Below are 20,932 nucleotides of genomic sequence, written 5' to 3'. Positions count from 1 at the left end.
CAGATAGCCTCTAGCCCAGGAGGCTAACGGGATCAGATAGCCTCTAGCCCAGGAGGCTAACGGGATCAGATAGCAGCCTCTAGCCCAGGAGGCTAACGGGATCAGATAGCAGCCTCTAGCCCAGGAGGCTAACGGGATCAGATAGCAGCCTCCTAGGCTAGAGGCTAACGGGATCAGATAGCAGCCTCCTGGGCTAGAGGCTAACAGGATCAGATAGCAGCCTCCTAGGCTAGAGGCTAACAGGATCAGATAGCAGCCTCCTGGGCTAGAGGCTAACAGGATCAGATAGCCTCCTAGGCTAGAGGCTAACAGGATCAGATAGCCTCCTAGGCTAGAGGCTAACAGGATCAGATAGCAGCCTCCTAGGCTAGAGGCTAACGGGATCAGATAGCAGCCTCCTAGGCTAGAGGCTAACAGGATCAGATAGCAGCCTCCTGGGCTAGAGGCTAACAGGATCAGATAGCCTCCTAGGCTAGAGGCTAACAGGATCAGATAGCCTCCTAGGCTAGAGGCTAACAGGATCAGATAGCCCCCTAGGCTAGAGGCTAACGGGATCAGATAGCCTCCTGGGCTAGAGGCTAACGGGATCAGATAGCCTCCTAGGCTAGAGGCTAACGGGATCAGATAGCCTCCTAGGCTAGAGGCTAACGGGATCAGATAGCCTCCTAGGCTAAAGGCTAACGGGATCAGATAGCCTCCTAGGCTAGAGGCTAACGGGATCAGATAGCCTCCTAGGCTAGAGGCTAACGGGATCAGATAGCCTCCTAGGCTAGAGGCTAACGGGATCAGATAGCCTCCTAGGCTAGAGGCTAACGGGATCAGATAGCCTCCTAGGCTAAAGGCTAACGGGATCAGATAGCCTCCTAGGCTAGAGGCTAACGGGATCAGATAGCCTCCTAGGCTAGAGGCTAACGGGATCAGATAGCCTCCTGGGCTAGAGGCTAACGGGATCAGCTAGCCTCCTGGGCTAGAGGCTAACAGGATCAGATAGCCCCCTAGGCTAGAGGCTAACGGGATCAGATAGCCTCCTGGGCTAGAGGCTAACGGGATCAGATAGCCTCCTGGGCTAGAGGCTAACGGGATCAGATAGCCTCCTAGGCTAGAGGCTAACGGGATCAGATAGCCTCCTGGGCTAGAGGCTAACGGGATCAGATAGCCTCCTGGGCTAGAGGCTAACAGGATCAGATAGCCTCCTGGGCTAGAGGCTAACAGGATCAGATAGCCTCCTGGGCTAGAGGCTAACGGGATCAGATAGCCCCCTAGGCTAGAGGCTAACGGGATCAGATAGCCTCCTGGGCTAGAGGCTAACGGGATCAGATAGCCTCCTGGGCTAGAGGCTAACGGGATCAGATAGCCTCCTAGGCTAGAGGCTAACGGGATCAGATAGCCTCCTGGGCTAGAGGCTAACGGGATCAGATAGCCTCCTGGGCTAGAGGCTAACGGGATCAGATAGCCTCCTGGGCTAGAGGCTAACAGGATCAGATAGCGCTCCCCCCTGTGTTTACCATCTCCCTCTCTGCTTTGCACCAGGATGGAGTTAATGGTGGACACCGCTAAGACCCAGGGTCAGACCCAGAGCCAGCGGGGTCAGGCTGTGTCCCCTCCCTCAGTCTTCCCGTATCGCTTCACCTCGGACGGGTGTCTGTGTCACCGGGTCACCCAGGAGCCCTTCTCGTTCCGGTTCCATCGGGGCTGTGACCCGGACGCCACCCAGAGGGAGGACCAGGCGTTGTGTCTTCACGTCACCCAACACGTTCACTCTCTCCTGGAGGAGCAGCTGCACCTCACCAGGCTCTACCTCCCACCTCCAGCAGAGCCCAAGGGGCATGGGGACCACGGGGTCTCCTTCAGCCCCCAGCGAGGAGCCCCCAGCCAGGGCTACGTCTACCTATCCCCTGGGGCCCTGGAGAGCCCTGCCACCCTGCTGCTGGTGGTCCAGGACCGGGGAACGATGCGCTGTGGCCTGTGGAGCTGGAGGGCTGCTGCCAGCGAGGGGCTGGAGAGAGGCAGCATGATGCCCTACGTGAGGAGGGCCCTGGAGGAAGGCAGCTCTGTCCTCCTGATGAACCCCAACCAGGGAGGAGGCGTCGGGGAGACCCCGGAGGAGCACGTGCACCGCGTCTGGGACCTCCTAGTGTCGCGCTGCGTCTCCCGGCGCGTCGTCGTGGTAGCGCACGGTTACGGAGGCCTGGCGTTCGTGGACCTGCTGTGCCGACGCCCGCAGCAAGTGGTGAGGCAGGTGTGGGCGGCGGCCTTCCTGGACTCCTCCCACAGCCTGTGGCACCAGCCATTGGACGCGGAGGGCCGGGAGTGGCTGAAGACGCGCTCCAGGAGGTGGGATGATGTCTTTTATATAACCAGGGAAGTAATTGACAATATATTATCTTTGACATTGCACATTCCATAACCCATTTGTCTTTTTAGGTGGGTGCTGAGCTCCAAGCCCCTGAACCAGCAGGTGGGGTCGCTGAAAGCAGGATGCCCTCAGATGTCAGCTGGGACGCAGAGCCATGAGGCGGCTCCAGCTGTCTGCATGGAGTCTGTGTTCAGGTTCTTCTCCAAAACACTGAGTCCTAAAGCACCCACCAGCTTTAGTATGGTGACCCGCAGCAGGAGCACCGTGGGCCAGATCAGACCTCACACCGGGCCGCCCTGACAGCACCAGTGAAGTACAGGAGCACCGTGGGCCAGATCAGACCTCACACCGGGCCGCCCTGACAGCACCAGTGAAGTACAGGAGCACCGTGGGACAGATCAGACCTCACACCGGGCCGCTCTGACATTTACATTTAAGTCATTTAGCAGACGCTCTTATCCAGAGCGACTTACAGGAGCAATTAGGGTTAAGTGCCTTGCTCAAGGGCACATCGACAGATTTTTCACCTAGTCGGCTCTGGGATTAGAACCAGCGACCTTTCGGTTACTGGCACAACGCTCTTAACCACTAAAGCTACCTGGCGCCCTGACAGCACCAGTGAAGTACAAGGGGCACGTTTGGAATTGAGGGTTTATCTTGTGGCCTTTTGCTCAGTAAGTGTCTAATTCATGCTAATACATTTTTCTGGACACTGGATGAAGTCGGCCTAAATATTTTTGTTTCATTTTGTTAAGGACACCCCAGGAACGGACGTGTCCACAGCAGATTGTGGATAAATACTTTTTTTCATCTTTCTATCTGTAAAATGGCACATTTTTCCAAATAAAAATGTTATCTAGAATAAAAGAATGTACAGCATATCAACAATTCCCTCTGGGCAAGTCTGGAGTATATATCTAAGGGTCACCACACAACACAGTGAATGAATATATCTAAGGGTCACCACACAACACAGTGAATGAATATATCTAAGGGTCACCACACAACACAGGGAATGAATATATCTAAGGGTCACCACACAACACAGTGAATGCAGATGGTTCAGAAACGGAGAATAATGAGTTGGTGTGGGAAGTCTGACTTTCTGGAAACGTCAGGTAACGAGAAGTTCACTGAATGAAGACTTACCAAACGCCAAAAGCCTGTTTAGACCCAATCACCATCTCTTCAAAGGAAGTTACTAAATGTAGTTCAGTTTGTAACATTCTCTATGAAATGGGCTTTTACATGATTGATGCATGTCCATTTTTAAAGTGGTTAAAATTCATGAAAATGTTGATGACTGCAGTATGATAAACTAAAGAAAATATCCATTCATCAAGTTTGACATTTTTGTTTACTTTTTGAAAATACTCATTAATGGACCCAAATACCAACAAATCTCCAAATTGATACAAGTCATTCAGCCTGTGGTGCCTGGGATTAAATAATACAAGGATCTCCAGCACTGTGAATGGTCTTATTACTTTTATGTAGCTAACAATTTAGCAGATAATGATTTCTTGTTGGTCCTCTATAATAGAGATCAAACCAACATTATTTGAAGCGACACATTTATTAACAAAAGTTCAAAAGGTTCAGACCTTCTCACCAGACATACATTAGGCTCAGCATTCACACTATGAGGCAACAAGAACCGTCAGCTCCAAGCTGTAAATGGGTCTTCATTGGAAGAAATAAAAGGACGTTGTCCACCCTGACATGTATCCGTCTCATATAGAGATCTATTTCCCTAGGGAAATATCAACGTCAAGTTACAGACAGTTTCAACAAACAGTACATCAGTTTAATGGTCAAGTGAGATGGCGCCAGCTGCAGTGGTGTCTCTAGATAAGGTCAATACCACAATTGTCCAGGCCGGGCCAATCCGTTCTGTGCTCGTCAGACGGTTTCTTTTCACATGAATTCTCGGCAGCTTGAGCGCTCCAACCGTGCTGTCGGCCGCCCGACAAGATCTGCAGCCAGGGTGCTTGTAACCGCGCTGAAGGGTGGGGAATTGTGGTGAAATTTAAAAACTAGATCCCGTGGTAGAGCAGGTCGTGACGGGGCTAGATCCCATGGTAGAGCAGGTCGTAGCTAGATCCCATGGTAGAGCAGGTCGTGACGGGGCTAGATCCCGTGGTAGAGCAGGTCATGACGGGGCTAGATCCCGTGGTAGAGCAGGTCGTACTTGGGGATGTTCTGAGGGTCGATGGGACTCTGGACGATCATCTTCCCTCTCATAGCTCCTCTGTAGATCACCTCGATCAGATCCACGAAGTCCTGCTTGGTCTTAAAACTGCCCACAAACTTGGTGTGATCTGGAGACCTGTGTGGGGACAAGGGACAACAGTGTTTTAGCTATAAGCCTACAAAGGGGAATTGTAGTACCCATGACTGAAGGGGAGTGTTACAGCTCACTGAAACCAGCCTGTGGTATTCTAGCGTCCGAGTCCAGCGTAGGCTATCTTCCTTCTCCTCATGTCAACCCTAACATGCCACCACTCACCCATAATCAACCTTCATGTGTTGTCCGTTGAAGAAGAAGACGGTAGACGGGATGTAGCTGATGTCGAAGTATCTCGTGTAGATGGGTGCTGAGTCCACATCCACGATGTAGATAGAAGCCATGTTACTCAGGTCGTGGGATGTTTTGGACAGCTGGCAAAAGAATGACAACACTGGCATTCCGATTCAGACAGACTGAAACGTTGCAAAAAAGTAATTGACAGTGTTGGTGTAAATGCTACTAACAACTGACATGCCCGTCTTGCATCAATGTTTACTGGCCACAATATTGCAGTAGTTAGTTGGTAGAGCTAGCTACCCAGCTAGCATGCTAGCGACACATGCTAACGTTAGCTACTTACAATCTCATCAAGCTGCAGCTAACATGCTAGCGACACATGCTAACGTTAGCTACTTACAATCTCATCAAGCTGCAGCTAACATGCTAGCGACACATGCTAACGTTAGCTACTTACAATCTCATCAAGCTGCAGGCAGACCGAGTCTTCGTCTCTCCCGAACCGAAGAACTAAAACCTTTTCAGCGACAGTTTTTATTACCTCGTCTATGTCCTTTTTGCATGACAATTTGGGCAAAAACAAACTCATTTTGTTAGCTGCTGGCTAGCATTGTGTAGCAGTTTGACGAAGGTATGCTGTGTAACACCATAAAACGTCCGCCAGAAACAGTGAGCGAACAACCGCTAGTGTCCGCTGCTTCATTCCTGTCGTTTGAGCCAGTATGTTAATAATTGTCGCTTTGTTTCAAGTTAATACTGCACTTTATTAGTATGTTCGTATGTAGTATGATTAGTACATTTAGTAAGCAGTAGGCTAGAAAGATTTCAGACACAATCACAGTTTTACGTACCTGCTTTGGATCACTTTTGTTAAAAATAAACACACACAAAACACTAAATCCATCAACAAAAAACAACTACATTTTACTTATATATTAATGTGAGCTTGTTTTTATATACACTCAACCATTGGGGTGTCTCTGAAGAAAGGGAGAGAGACGAGACACAAAAGAGAGAACCAAAAATCACCCTGCATGTGGTCCATATCTATCCAGCCATCTATCTATCTACTCTACATATATAACAGAACCATCTACCCCGGGTCAATCCACTGTATCAGAACCTTCCTCTACATATATAACAGAACCATCTACCCCGGGTCAATCCACTGTATCAGAACCTTCCTCTACATATATAACAGAACCATCTATCCCAGGTCAATCCACTGTATCAGAACCTTCCTCTACATATATAACAGAACCATCTACCCCAGGTCAATCCACTGTATCAGAACCTTCCTCTACATATATAACAGAACCATCTACCCCGGGTCAATCCACTGTATCAGAACCTTCCTCTACATATATAACAGAACCATCTACCCCAGGTCAATCCACTGTATCAGAACCTTCCTCTACATATATAACAGAACCATCTACGCCAGGTCAATCCACTGTATCAGAACCTTCCTCTACATATATAACAGAACCATCTACCCCGGGTCAATCCACTGTATCAGAACCTTCCTCTACATATATAACAGAACCATCTACCCCAGGTCAATCCACTGTATCAGAACCTTCCTCTACATATATAACAGAACCATCTACCCCGGGTCAATCCACTGTATCAGAACCTTCCTCTACATTTATAACAGAACCATCTACCCCGGGTCAATCCACTGTATCAGAACCTTCCAGAGCTCTGCTGTTTCACTACATGTCTATGGAACTCCTGACATCAGAACAAGTGTCAAAGCTAGATCAGACAGTGTCAAAGTAACAGACCCAGGTGCTTTTTAAAGGAAATACAAACCATGGTGGGGTGATGGTGAGGGGGTGACATGTCCAATAAAAACAGTCTAACCACGAGTGCAGGAAACTAAATAAACAGAAATGACTGCATTGTGCAAGTCCACCCACCATCTTTCCCTCCATCTCCCCCCCTCCCTCCCTTCCTTCCTTCCTTCCTTCCTTCCCCTCCCTTCCCCTCCTCCCTCCATCTCCCCCCCCCTCCCTCCCTCCCTCCCCCTCCCCCTCCCTTCCTTCCTTCCTTCCTTCCTTCCTTCCCCCCTCCCTCCCTCCCTCCCTCCCTCCCCTCCTTTCCCTCCCTCCCTTCCTTCCTTCCTTCCTTCCTTCCTTCCTTCCTTCCTTCCTTCCCCCCTCCCTCCCTCCCTTCCCCTCCTCCTTTCCCTCCCTCCTTCCTTTCTTCCCTCCCTCCCTCCCTCCCTCCCCCTCCCTCTAATCATTAGTTATAGGATCATATACACAGATTTGGCCTCAGGACAGAGATGTGCGGTGATTGGTCGACCTGGCTGTGAGGTCACTTCCTGTAGGGTGAGTGGTGGGGGTCGTCAGAGTGTGTCTTGGGGGGCGAGACAGGAGGGCAGGAGTGGGACTTAATGCTGTTGTGTTTACTGACTGCCTCGTCGAAGTCTAACAGCCGACCGTTGATGTTGACGTCCAGACAGCCGTGGTAGTAGGCTGACACTGGGGTGGAGGAGGCTGGGATAGTATCTGGAGACGGACGGACGGAGGGAGGAAGGGAGGGAGGGAGGGAGGGAGGGAGGGAAAGGAAGGAAGGAAGGAAGGAAGGAAGGAAGGAAGGAAGGGAGGGAGGGAGGGAGGGAGGGAGGGAGGGAGGGAGGGAGGGAAAGGAGGGAGGGAGGGAGGGAGGGAGGGAGGGAGGGGGGAAGGGAGGGAGGGAGGGGGGAAGTGGGGAAGGGAGGGAGGGAGGGAGGGAGGGGAAGGGAGGGAGGGAGGGGGGAAGTGGGGAAGGGAGGGAGGGAGGGAGGGAGGGAGGGAGGGAGGGAGGGAGGGAGGGGAAGGGAGGGAGGGAGGGGGGAAGTGGGGAAGGGAGGGAGGGAGGGAGGGAGGGAGGGAAAGGAGGAGGGGGAGGGAGGGAGGGAGGGAGGGAGGGGAAGGAAGAAAGGAAGGAAGGAAGGAAGGAAGGAAGGAAGGAAGGAAGGAAGGAAGGAAGGAAGGAAGGAAGGAAGGAAGGAAGGAAGGGAGGGAGGGAGGGAGGGAGGGAGGGAGGGAGGGAGGGAGGGAGGAGGGAGGGAGGGAAAGGAGGAGGGGGAGGGAGGGAGGGAGGGAGGGAGGGAGGGAGAGATTAAATACCCCCCAAACACTTCATCAATGAAATCTGAATAAATGATGAAATATGGACTACGTTAGTCAGTCAGTAAGTTTCACCAACCTGGTAGTCCTCCTATGGTTAGTTAGCTACTAGTTAGTTAGTTTGGTAGTAAGTAACTAGCTAGTTACCTGGTAGTCCTCCTATGGTTAGTTAGCTACTAGTTAGTTAGTTTGGTAGTAAGTAACTAGCTAGTTACCTGGTAGTCCTCCTATGGTTAGTTAGCTACTAGTTAGTTAGTTTGGTAGTAAGTAACTAGATAGTTACCTGGTAGTCCTCATATGGTTAGTTAGCTACTAGTTAGTTAGTTTGGTAGTAAGTAACTAGCTAGTTACCTGGTAGTCCTCCTATGGTTAGTTAGCTACTAGTTAGTTAGTTTGGTAGTAAGTAACTAGCTAGTTACCTGGCAGTCCTCCTATGCATGTCCTGAATGGCAGAATCATGGTGGTTAGTTAGCTACTAGTTAGTTAGTTTGATAGTAAGTAACTAGCTAGTTACCTGGCAGTCCTCCTATGCATGTCCTGAACGGCAGAATCATGGTGGTTAGTCAGCTACTAGTTAGTTAGTTTGGTAGTAAGTAACTAGCTAGTTACCTAGTAGTCCTCCTATGCATGTCCTGAACGGCAGAATCATGGTGGTTAGTTAGCTACTAGTTAGTTAGTTTGGTAGTAAGTAACTAGCTAGTTACCTGGCAGTCCTCCTATGCATGTCCTGAATGGCAGAATCATTGTGGTTAGTTAGCTACTAGTTAGTTAGTTTGATAGTAAGTAACTAGCTAGTTACCTGGCAGTCCTCCTATGCATGTCCTGAACGGCAGAATCATGGTGGTTAGTTAGCTACTAGTTAGTTAGTTTGGTAGTAAGTAACTAGCTAGTTACCTGGCAGTCCTCCTATGCATGTGCTGACAGAGTGTGTCATCATTGTGCCGTTGAGTCGATCCAGCGCCCCGTCTGGGAGGCTGTAGGACCATGTGGAGGAGTTAGCGATGATCTCCAGGGTAGTGGGGGTGACAGTCAGCTCTACAGACAGACGGTCAGGGTAACACAACATCAACGACTGTAGCACCGCCACGGACACCCCATCCAGGAACACCTGCAGGTGCTGGAGAAAGGAGGAGGGGATGTGAGTGTGTGCGTGCGTGCGTGCGCGCGCGTGGGGATCGTTGCTGAACTCACAGCATCGTCAGGTCCTTGCGTAACCACGGCGACAGACAGGGGGACGGTATCGTTGACGACCAGAGCGAAGAGAACTCCTGTGCTGCTGGACGGACGGATACTTATCTTCAGATCAACCCTCCAGCTCCCCGACTCACCTATACACACACACACAAACACACACACACACACACACACACACACACACACACACACACACACACACACACACACACAGACACACACACACACACAAACACACACACACACACACACCAAAGACAGCCTTAGTAAACAGAGGTCTATGTAACCCCCCCCCCTATTTCCCAATCATCTGGAGAATCACTGTTGTAGTAGAATATAGTCCACTGTATTAGTATATTAACTGCTATTACTCACTGTAATCTATGTTGAAGTGAGCCAGTATAGTGTACACTACTCACTGTAGTCTACGTTGAAGTGAGCCAGTATAGTGTACACTACTCACTGTAGTCTACGTTGAAGTGAGCCAGTATAGTGTACACTACTCACTGTAATCTATGTTGAAGTGAGCCAGTATAGTGTACACTACTCACTGTAGTCTATGTTGAAGTGAGCCAGTATAGTGTACACTACTCACTGTAGTCTACGTTGAAGTGAGCCAGTATAGTGTACACTACTCACTGTAGTCTACGTTGAAGTGAGCCAGTATAGTGTACACTACTCACTGTAGTCTATGTTGAAGTGAGCCAGTATAGTCTATGTTGAAGTGAGCCAGGATAGTGTACACTACTCACTGTAGTCTATGTTGAAGTGAGCCAGTATAGTCTATGTTGAAGTGAGCCAGTATAGTGTACACTACTCACTGTAGTCTATGTTGAAGTGAGCCAGAATAGTGTACACTACTCACTGTAGTCTATGTTGAAGTGAGCCAGTATAGTCTATGTTGAAGTGAGCCAGGATAGTGTACACTACTCACTGTAGTCTATGTTGAAGTGAGCCAGTATAGTCTATGTTGAAGTGAGCCAGTATAGTGTACACTACTCACTGTAGTCTACGTTGAAGTGAGCCAGTATAGTGTACACTACTCACTGTAGTCTATGTTGAAGTGAGCCAGTATAGTCTATGTTGAAGTGAGCCAGGATAGTGTACACTACTCACTGTAGTCTATGTTGAAGTGAGCCAGTATAGTCTATGTTGAAGTGAGCCAGGATAGTGTACACTACTCACTGTAGTCTATGTTGAAGTGAGCCAGTATAGTCTATGTTGAAGTGAGCCAGTATAGTGTACACTACTCACTGTAGTCTATGTTGAAGTGAGCCAGTATAGTGTACACTACTCACTGTAGTCTATGTTGAAGTGAGCCAGTATAGTCTATGTTGAAGTGAGCCAGGATAGTGTACACTACTCACTGTAGTCTATGTTGAAGTGAGCCAGTATAGTCTATGTTGAAGTGAGCCAGGATAGTGTACACTACTCACTGTAGTCTATGTTGAAGTGAGCCAGTATAGTCTATGTTGAAGTGAGCCAGTATAGTGTACACTACTCACTGTAGTCTATGTTGAAGTGAGCCAGTATAGTGTACACTACTCACTGTAGTCTATGTTGAAGTGAGCCAGTATAGTGTACACTACTCACTGTAGTCTATGTTGAAGTGAGCCAGTATAGTGTACACTACTCACTGTAGTCTATGTTGAAGTGAGCCAGTCCTGCTCCAGTGAAGTAGGTCCCTCTCTCTACGTGCAGGAAACAGTGTTTACTCTCCTTTTCCTGGATAACCTCTTTCACCCCAGACGCCCCTTGGTTCATCAGGTTCCAGCCCCGGATACAGCCGTCCAGACGAGGGTTAATCTATACAGGGGTTACATACATCAATGTTATTAGGTGGTTGTAGGATGGGTTGTTTTATGGTTATGGAATCATTATTTTATGGTTGTTCTGTGGTCGTCGAGCGATTATCTGCTAATTATTTGTGTGGTTATTGGTTGAGTGTTTATTCTATGTCATGAGCCTCTCACTCCACCGGGTTACCACCTTTATTTTCTTCCACTCTGCTCACCACTCTCTCTACTCAGCCTAACTAGCTCCACCTGTCCCTGCTCTGCTCTGCTCTAATTACTCTGCCAGCTGCGCTGCATTACCCACTACCTCTCCCAGTATTTAAGGCCCTGTCTTTCAGCTCTCCGGTGTCAGATCGTCTGCAAAGCTCACACCCGGAACCTGTTTGCTCGCGCTTCTGGCTCACCCTGGTTTTGTGACCCCGGACCTGCCTGATTTTTGGATACTCTTCTGCCCCAGGAGATCCAGACCTGCTTCTGCCATAACGACTCCTGACTACTCTTCAATCCCGGTAACTCTGACCAGCCTTCTGCCTTGCTACTACGTATTTTGGATTTCCCTTGAACTGTACTGCTGCCTTGTTTCATTCCGCCCTGTTGTGTCTGTGTCTCCCCCCCCCAGGACTTCTGGACCACCCACCACCGGCTTCATAGGACGCATCGCTGCCACTGGGGGGGGCACAGACCCAGCACATTGGACGGGATCCCTGTTACCCCTGGAGCCTTCATTCACTCCCTACTTCCCTTTTCCCTTAAGTTTTAATAAACTTTCTGGTGTGACGCAATTGTGGTCCTCTGGTCGTCTGTCTGAACCGTGACAGTACGATCTGACCATTATGGACTCAGCGCACACTTTCCCCGACATGGAAACCGATGAGCATGAGCAGCAGTTCCAGCAGCAGCAACAACAACTCGCCATGATCATTCAACTCCTCACCAACCTTACCCCAGCCAGTCTGCCCACCAGCCCTGCCCCCGAGTTACCTGCCCCGGTCATTGCAGCCGCTGCTCCGGAACCCAAGATTGGAAACCCCGAGCGGTTCAACGGCGATTCAACCCAGGTCCGGCCATTCCTGACTAGCTGCCGACTTCAGTTCTCCTTGCAGCCAAGGACCTTCGCCACGGAGGGGGCTAAAGTTGGGTATGCCATCACTCACCTGACGGGCCGAGCTCGACTCTGGGGAACAGCAGAGTTCGAACGTCAAACCCCCGCATGTGCAACCTTCGACCTGTTTGCTGAGGAGATGCTGAAGGTGTTTGACCTGGATTCACCAACCGCAGAGGCGTCTCGTGAACTGTTCAGTATTCGACAAGGCAGACGTACAGTCGCAGACCATTCCATCGACTTCCGAACCCTGGCTAGACGAAGTTCTTGGAACACACCATCGTTGGTGGACGCGTTCTTCCATAGTTTGGCTGACTATATCAAGGACGAGTTGGTCTCCCATGAACTGCCTTCCACTCTTGATGAAGCCATCGCACTGACTGTCAGGATCGACAGAAGGATACAGACCCGTCGTCGTGAGAGGGGGCGCCAAGGTCCACCTACTACCGGCATTCGGAGAGATCCGACTGGGCTCCTGTCATCTACTGCCACTCACCCAGGTCAGCTTGATCAGTCTGAGCCTATGGAGATTGGGCGAGCCTCTCTCACTCCTGCAGAGCGCCAGCGCCGCTTCACCTCAAACCTCTGCCTCTATTGTGGAGGTGATGGACATCGTGTGGTAACCTGCCCTTTAAAGGGCCGAAGCTCACCGGGCATAGGGGGAGTCCGGTTGAGTTCAATGACCATCCAGTCCTCCGACCGCAAACCCCTGCTGCAAGTTCACCTCCGCCTCTCTGACTCAACTCACACCCTGGCTGCTCTGGTGGATTCTGGCGCCGAAGCCAACATAATGGACATCAAGCTGGCACGCCAACTGGGACTGGAGAACCTCCGTTTGACACCTCCTATTCCTGCCCGGGCACTGGACGGACACTTACTCGGATCGGTCACTCATGTCACGGCCCCGGTCTCGATGGGTCTGTCCGGAAACCATCAAGAAACTATCCAGTTTCACCTGCTCCCCTCTCCAGGCCAACCCCTCATCCTGGGTTACCCATGGCTCCGCCGGCACAACCCTCAGCTCGACTGGGTGACCGGGGTGATCAGGGAGTGGGGAGAGGACTGCCACCGAACCTGCCTGCTTGCTGCCGCACTACCCCCTCGGCCAGTACCTACTAACTCCGCTCCTGACCTCTCCAATGTCCCAGAATGCTACCATGGTCTCAGAGAGGTGTTTAACAAAGCAAGAGCCACATCTCTGCCCCCTCACCGACCGTACGACTGTGCCATCGACCTCCTCCCTGGAACAGCCCCTCCAAAGGGTCGTCTTTATTCGTTGTCTGCTCCTGAAAGAAAGTCCATGGAGGACTACATCAATGGCTCTCTGTCCGCAGGATTAATCCGTTCATCTTCATCTCCTGCTGGTGCTGGCTTCTTCTTTGTGGGGAAGAAGGACGGATCTCTTCGCCCCTGCATCGACTACAGGGGACTCAACGACATCACAGTGAAGAACCGTTACCCTCTGCCTCTGCTCACCTCTGCTTTTGAGTTGCTCCAGGGAGCCACTGTTTTTACCAAGTTGGATCTCAGAAACGCTTACCACCTAGTGCGGATCCGGGAGGGAGATGAATGGAAAACCGCATTCAATACACCAACAGGCCACTACGAGTATCTGGTTATGCCTTTTGGCCTCACCAATGCTCCTGCTGTGTTCCAGGCTCTAGTGAATGATGTACTGCGGGACATGTTAAACAAGTTTGTCTTCGTTTACCTGGATGACATCTTAATCTACTCCAGAGACCTGTCTGAACACACCCGCCATGTCCAGCAAGTCCTTCATCGTCTTCTGGAGAATTCCCTCTACGCCAAGGCAGAGAAATGTGAGTTTCACGTCAAGACAGTGGCCTTCCTGGGGTACATAGTGGCAGAGGGAAGTATCCAAATGGATCCTGCCAAAGTATCAGCAGTCACTTCATGGCCAGTTCCGGAGAACAGAAAGAAGCTGCAACAGTTTCTGGGGTTTGCTAACTTCTATAGAAAGTTTATCCGGAACTACAGTACCGTTGCTGCCCCTCTCACTGCTCTAACCAGCACCAAGCAACCCTTCACCTGGACCCCAGCAGCCGACAAAGCCTTCAGTACCCTCAAGGTGAGGTTCACCTCCGCTCCCATCCTCCAGATGCCTGATGTGGACCGGCAATTCATTGTGGAGGTGGACGCCTCGGATGTGGGAGTTGGTGCTGTGATTTCTCAGTGGGCTGCGGAGGATAGGAAGCTCCATCCCTGTGCCTTTTTCTCACGTCGGTTGTCCCCCTCTGAGTGCAATTACGACATAGGGAACCGTGAGCTGCTGGCTGTGAAGCTTGCCTTGGAGGAGTGGCGTCACTGGCTGGAGGGGTCCACCATTCCATTTCTCGTTTGGACCGATCATAAGAACTTGGAGTACATCCGCACGGCCAAACGGTTGAACTCCAGGCAGTCCCGCTGGGCCCTGTTCTTCACCAGGTTTAATTTCACTCTGTCATACCGGCCTGGATCACGCAACACCAAGCCAGACGCCCTCTCCCGTCAATTCCAGAAGGATGACACCCCCTCCAAGGACCCTGTGTCGATTCTGCCAAGTCCCTGCATCGTTGCAGCTCTGACCTGGGCTGTTGAGGAACAGGTGCTGGAGGCTCTCCGTAACCAGCCAGGTCCCAGCACTTGCCCAGCTGACCGCCTTTTTGTCCCCGAAGACCTGAGGTCCCAGGTCGTTCAGTGGGGACATGACTCCCGCCTAGCTTGTCACCCTGGCTCCACCCGCACTTACAACCTGCTCGCCCAGAGGTTCTGGTGGCCCTCTCTGAGAAAGGATGTACGGGAATTCGTCCAAGCCTGCCCCATCTGCAACCAACACAAGTCGTCCTGCCAGCCCCCAGCCGGATTGCTGCAGCCCCTGCCTGTGCCCAGACGTCCCTGGTCTCACATCGCCCTTGACTTTGTCACGGGGCTGCCCCCTTCAAGTGGCATGACCGTCATTCTCACCATAGTTGACCGTTTCAGCAAGATGGCACACTTCATTCCCCTCCCCAAGCTCCCAACCGCCAAGGAGACCGCCCAGGTGGTCCTGGAACACGTCTTCCGGATCCACGGACTGCCAAAGGATGTAGTTTCTGACCGTGGTCCACAATTCTCCTCCGCTTTTTGGAAGGAGTTCTGTCACCTGCTGGGAGCCACAGTCAGTCTGACTTCCGGATTCCATCCCCAATCCAATGGGCAGTCAGAGCGGGCTAATCAGGAGCTCGAGAAGGCACTGCGATGCATGACTTCACGCAACCCCCACTCCTGGTCGCAGCAATTGACATGGGTGGAGTACGCACACAATTCTCTGACCTGCTCTGCCATCGGTATGTCCCCTTTCCAATGTGTTTATGGATACCAGCCTCCTCTATTTGCCAGCCAGGAAGAGGAGGTTACTTGCCCATCTGCACTTGCTTTTGCCCGTCGATGTCGCCGCACCTGGTCACAAGCCCGAGCCACACTCCTCAGATCCGTTGCCAGCTACACTACCGGGGCCAACCGTCGGAGAATTCCTGCTCCCACCTACCATGTTGGTCAAAGGGTGTGGTTGTCATCGAAGAACCTGCCACTCAGGGTGGAGTCGCAGAAGCTGGCACCTCGGTTCATTGGCCCATTCCCTATCATAAGAGTGATTAGCCCAACTGCTGTCCGGCTCCAACTGCCTAATTCCCTGAGGGTGCACCCCACTTTCCATGTGTCTAAGATTAAGCCCATCCATGAGAGTCCGCTGGTCCCTGCTGCGCCTTGTCCTCCTCCTCCACGGCTCGTCGATGGTGGTCTGGTTTACACCGTCCGCCGCCTGCTTCGGTCCAGACGGAGGGGTAGGGGTCTCCAGTACCTCATTGACTGGGAGGGCTATGGACCTGAGGAAAGGACCTGGGTGCCAGCTAGTCGGATTGTGGATAGGACTCTCATCACCGCTTTCCACCAACGGCATCCTGATCAACCTGCAATCCGTAGGGGCCGCCCCAGAGGGGTCCCTAACCGTCCTGCCCGCTCGGCTTCCTGTCCTGTGCCTGATCCTGTCTCGGGACCTGTCCCATCTCCCGACCACGGCCCTCCGGCTTCCTCCGAGGATGAGGACGTTCACTCGGACCGTTCGGAGGAGTTCTAGCCCTCCTCCGGCTCCCCTCCTCCCGCCCGGCGTGGTGTTGCTCTTGGGACTTCTGGGGCCGTCCCTTGGGGGGGGGGTTCTGTCATGAGCCTCTCACTCCACCGGGTTACCACCTTTATTTTCTTCCACTCTGCTCACCACTCTCTCTACTCAGCCTAACTAGCTCCACCTGTCCCTGCTCTGCTCTGCTCTAATTACTCTGCCAGCTGCGCTGCATTACCCACTACCTCTCCCAGTATTTAAGGCCCTGTCTTTCAGCTCTCCGGTGTCAGATCGTCTGCAAAGCTCACACCCGGAACCTGTTTGCTCGCGCTTCTGGCTCACCCTGGTTTTGTGACCCCGGACCTGCCTGATTTTTGGATACTCTTCTGCCCCAGGAGATCCAGACCTGCTTCTGCCATAACGACTCCTGACTACTCTTCAATCCCGGTAACTCTGACCAGCCTTCTGCCTTGCTACTACGTATTTTGGATTTCCCTTGAACTGTACTGCTGCCTTGTTTCATTCCGCCCTGTTGTGTCTGTGTCTCCCCCCCCCAGGACTTCTGGACCACCCACCACCGGCTTCATAGGACGCATCGCTGCCACTGGGGGGGGCACAGACCCAGCACATTGGACGGGATCCCTGTTACCCCTGGAGCCTTCATTCACTCCCTACTTCCCTTTTCCCTTAAGTTTTAATAAACTTTCTGGTGTGACGCAATTGTGGTCCTCTGGTCGTCTGTCTGAACCGTGACATTCTATGGTTTGTTCTATGGTTGTATGGTTGTTCTATGGTTGTTCTATGGTTGTATGGTTGTTCTATGGTTGTTCTATGGTTGTTTTATGGTTGTTCTATGGTTGTTTTATGGTTGTATGGTTGTTCTATGGTTGTTCTATGGTTGTTTTATGGTTGTATGGTTGTTCTATGGTTGTTTTATGGTTGTTTTATGGTTGTTTTATGGTTGTTTTATGGTTGTTCTATGGTTGTATGGTTGTTATATGGTTGTTATATGGTTGTTCTATGGTTGTATGGTTGTTATATGGTTGTTCTATGGTTGTATGGTTGTTCTATGGTTGTTCTATGGTTGTTTTATGGTTGTATGGTTGTTCTATAGTTGTTTTATGGTTGTTCTATGGTTGTTCTATGGTTGTTCTCTTGTTGTATGGTTGTTCTATGGTTGTATGGTTGTTTTATGGTTGTATGGTTGTTCTATGGTTGTATGGTTGTTCTATGGTTGTTGTATGGTTGTTGTATGGTTGTTGTATGGTTGTTGTATGGTTGTTGTATGGTTGTTTTATGGTTGTATGGTTGTTCTATGGTTGTTCTATGGTTCTATGGTTGTTCTATGGTTGTATGGTTGTTCTATGGTTGTTCTATGGTTGTTCTATTGTTGTATGGTTGTTCTATGGTTGTTTTTTTATTTTATTTATTTCACCTTTATTTAACCAGGTAAGCCAGTTGAGAACAGGTTCTCATTTACAACTGCGACCTGGCCAAGATAAAGCAAAGTAGTGCAATAAAAACAACACAGAGTTACATATGGGGTAAAAAACAAAGTCAGAAATACAACAGAAAATATATATACAGTGTGTGCAAATGTAGCAAGTTATGGAGGTAAGGCAATAAATAGGCTATAGTGCAGAATAATTACAATAGTATTAACACTGGAATGCTAGATGTGCAAGAGATTATGTGCAAATAGAGATACTGGGGTGCAAAAGAGCAAAATAAATAACAATATAGGGATGAGGTAGTTGGGTGGGCTAATTTCAGATGGGCTGTGTACAGGTGCAGTGATCGGTAAGGTGCTCTGACAACTGATGCTTAAAGTTATTGAGGGAGATAAGAGTCTCCAGCTTCAGAGATTTTTGCAATTCGTTCCAGTCATTGGCAGCAGAGAACTGGAAGGAATTGCGGCCAAAGGAGGTGTTGGCTTTGGGAATGACCAGTGAGATATACCTGCTGGAGCGCAGACTACGGGTGGGTGCTGCTATGGTGACCAATGAGCTAAGATAAGGCGGGGAGTTGTATGGTTGTTTTATGGTTGTATGGTTGTTCTATGGTTGTATGGTTGTTCTATGGTTGTTCTATGGTTGTTTTATGGTTGTATGGTTGTTCTATGGTTGTTCTATGGTTGTTGTATGGTTGTTTTATGGTTGTATGGTTGTTCTATGGTTGTTCTATGGTTCTATGGTTGTTTTATGGTTGTTCTATGGTTGTTCTATGGTTGTATGGTTGTTCTATGGTTGTTCTATGGTTGTTCTATGGTTGTTCTATGGTTGTTCTATGGTTGTATGGTTGTTCTATGGTTGTTGTATGGTTGTTCTATTGTTGTATGGTTGTTCTATGGTTGTTCTATGGTTGTATGGTTGTTCTATGGTTGTATGGTTGTTCTATGGTTGTATGGTTGTTCTATTGTTGTATGGTTGTTCTATGGTTGTTTTATGGTTGTTCTATGGTTGTATGGTTGTTCTATGGTTGTTCTATGGTTGTTTTATGGTTGTTGTGTTGCGGCAGCAGGCTGTTTACCGGTTTGATGACGCTGTCGGTGCGGTTGGGCAGCCCTGCAATGTACACCTTGGTCTCCAGTTTCCCGTTAATGGACGTAAAGAGACTCTCAGGGCTGTTGATGCTCATCACAGCTTCCTTACTGATCTTAACACTGATACTGGACTCCAGTTCATCTACTGAGATCTACAACATTACACAACAACAACAACAACATTACACAACAACAACAACATTACACAACATTACACAACAACAACAACATTACACAACAACAACAACAACATTACATAACAACAACAACAACATTACACAACAACAACAACATTACACAACAACAACAACATTACACAACAACAACAACATTACACAACAACAACATTACACAACAATAACATTACACAACAACAACAACAACACACAACAACAACATTACATAACAACAACAACAACATTACACAACAACAACAGCATTACACAACAACAACAACATTACACAACAACAACAACATTACACAACAACAACATTACACAACAATAACATTACACAACAACAACAACAACACACAACAACAACATTACATAACAACAACAACAACATTACACAACAACAACAGCATTACACAACAACGACAGCATTACACAACAACAACAACATTACACAACAACAACATTACACAACAACAACAACATTACACAACAACAACAACATTACACAACAACAACAACATTACACAACAACAACAACATCAACATTACATCACAATAAAACATCGCCGGATCTTTCATTTTGTTATGGGTTAGATCAGCTTTAATATTGCAGACAGATTGTGGCTTCTATCAATGTAATTTCCAAACCCCATATATATATTTGTTTTAAAAATATAAATATTTAAAATAAATATTTTTTAAAATATATTTTCCTTTATTATTTTCCCCTAACCCTCCCACCCTTCCCCTAATTGGAGTAAACTAATGGACAACAACACTTAGGCTTCTACTTCCAGCTTATACATACTACAATCATTTCACAGACAGTGTATTTTATATGAGTTATCTTTTGTTTGTTTTTAGTCCCATCCTTCAGCTACCCTCAACCCCTCCCATCTATCTCTGAAGACCATCCAGTTTTGATTTCTAGCTGCCATATATTTATTTTACTGTGTTGTGATGTTTCACAAAAGTTCTGAACCTTTTGAATTCTCATAGTTTTCTACAGACTGTAAATGAAAGATAAACACATTTTCTAAGAGTATTATTTTATTATTGATTGATTGGCTATGATTTTTCAAATCACCCGGCAGTGCTATTTGCAGAGTTTTCTCCAGGTAAATGTTGCAATTTTTCAGCCATTCCTGAACCTGTGACAAAAGACAAGCTACATATGGGCAGTACCAAAACAAATGATCTAAAACAAATGATCTCTTAGCAGCAAAATCTGAAGAGCTGGGATGGTTGTATCCCCTGTATACAGTGCATTCGGAAAGTATTCAGACCCCTTGACTTTTTCCACATTTTGTTACGTTACAGCCTTATTCTAAAATGGATGATTTTTTTTTTTTTTATTAATCATTAATCTACACACAATATCCTATAGTGACAAAGCAAAAACAGGTTTTTTGAAATTTCTGCAAATATATTACAAATAAAAAACAGAAATACCTTATTTTCATAAGTATTCAGACCCTTTGCCATGAGACTCGAAATTGAGCTCAGGTGCATGCCGTTTCCATTGATCATCCTTGAGATGTTTCTACAACTTGATTGGAGTCCACCTGTGGTAAATTCAATTGATTGGACATGATTTGGAAAAGCACACACCTGTCTATATAAGGTCCCACAGTTGACAGTGCATGTCAGAGCAAAAACCAAGCCATGAGGTCAAAGGAATTGTCCGTAGAGCTCCGAGACATTGTGTCGAGGCACAGATCTGGGGAAGGGTACCAAAAAATGTCTGTAGAATTGAAGGTCCCCAAGATCACAGTGGCCCCCAATTCTTAAATGGAATAAGTTTGGAACCACAAAGACTCTTCCTAGAGCTGAGCAAACTGAGCAATCGGGGGTAAAGGTCCTTGGTCAGGGAGGTGACCAAGAACCCGATGGTCACTCTGACAGAGCTCCAGAGTTCCTCTGTGGAGATGGGAGAACCTTCCAGAAGGACAACCATCTCTGCAGCACTCCACCAATCAGGTCTTTATGGTGTAGTGGCCAGACGGAAGCCACTCAGTAAAAGG

General features: G+C 48.8%; 3 protein-coding genes across 4 annotated transcripts in view; 1 reads left to right on the top strand and 2 right to left on the bottom strand.

Moving 5' to 3' along the window:
* The first annotated feature begins 224 nt into the window (after positions 1 to 224).
* On the top strand, positions 225 to 3,162 carry LOC311125775 (cotranscriptional regulator ARB2A homolog). Its single transcript, XM_084199808.1, has 2 exons — positions 225 to 2,334; positions 2,425 to 3,162. Exons 1-2 carry the CDS (start codon positions 1,532 to 1,534, stop codon positions 2,654 to 2,656), a joined length of 1,035 nt encoding a protein of 344 aa, XP_084055934.1. The 5' UTR covers positions 225 to 1,531; the 3' UTR covers positions 2,657 to 3,162.
* Positions 3,163 to 3,694: 532 nt separating this feature from the next.
* LOC311125774 (thioredoxin-like protein 4B) lies at positions 3,695 to 6,812 on the bottom strand. Its single transcript, XM_084199807.1, has 3 exons — positions 5,341 to 6,812; positions 4,866 to 5,017; positions 3,695 to 4,685 (listed from the first exon to the last, which is right to left on the bottom strand). Exons 1-3 carry the CDS (start codon positions 5,470 to 5,472, stop codon positions 4,520 to 4,522), a joined length of 450 nt encoding a protein of 149 aa, XP_084055933.1. The 5' UTR covers positions 5,473 to 6,812; the 3' UTR covers positions 3,695 to 4,519.
* A 290-nt stretch (positions 6,813 to 7,102) lies between these two features.
* Positions 7,103 to 20,932, bottom strand: part of LOC311125773 (vitamin K-dependent protein S-like) — a 28,371-nt gene continuing 14,541 nt past the window's right edge. For both annotated transcript variants that reach the window (XM_084199805.1, XM_084199806.1), the window contains 5 exons: positions 18,720 to 18,884; positions 10,834 to 11,002; positions 9,194 to 9,330; positions 8,897 to 9,119; positions 7,103 to 7,399 (listed from right to left, as the gene is read on the bottom strand). In XM_084199805.1, the coding sequence (XP_084055931.1) occupies positions 7,206 to 7,399; positions 8,897 to 9,119; positions 9,194 to 9,330; positions 10,834 to 11,002; positions 18,720 to 18,884 (888 nt within the window). In that variant the 3' untranslated portion in view covers positions 7,103 to 7,205. The remainder of the gene's footprint in view (positions 7,400 to 8,896; positions 9,120 to 9,193; positions 9,331 to 10,833; positions 11,003 to 18,719; positions 18,885 to 20,932) is intronic.

Source organism: Coregonus lavaretus (genome assembly GCF_964263955.1).
Source record: "Coregonus lavaretus genome assembly, contig: HAP1_SCAFFOLD_610, whole genome shotgun sequence".
Taxonomy (NCBI): Eukaryota; Metazoa; Chordata; class Actinopteri; order Salmoniformes; family Salmonidae; genus Coregonus; species Coregonus lavaretus.
The sequence above is the reverse complement of the archived record's forward strand: the minus strand, read 5'-3'. Positions and strand labels throughout refer to the sequence as shown.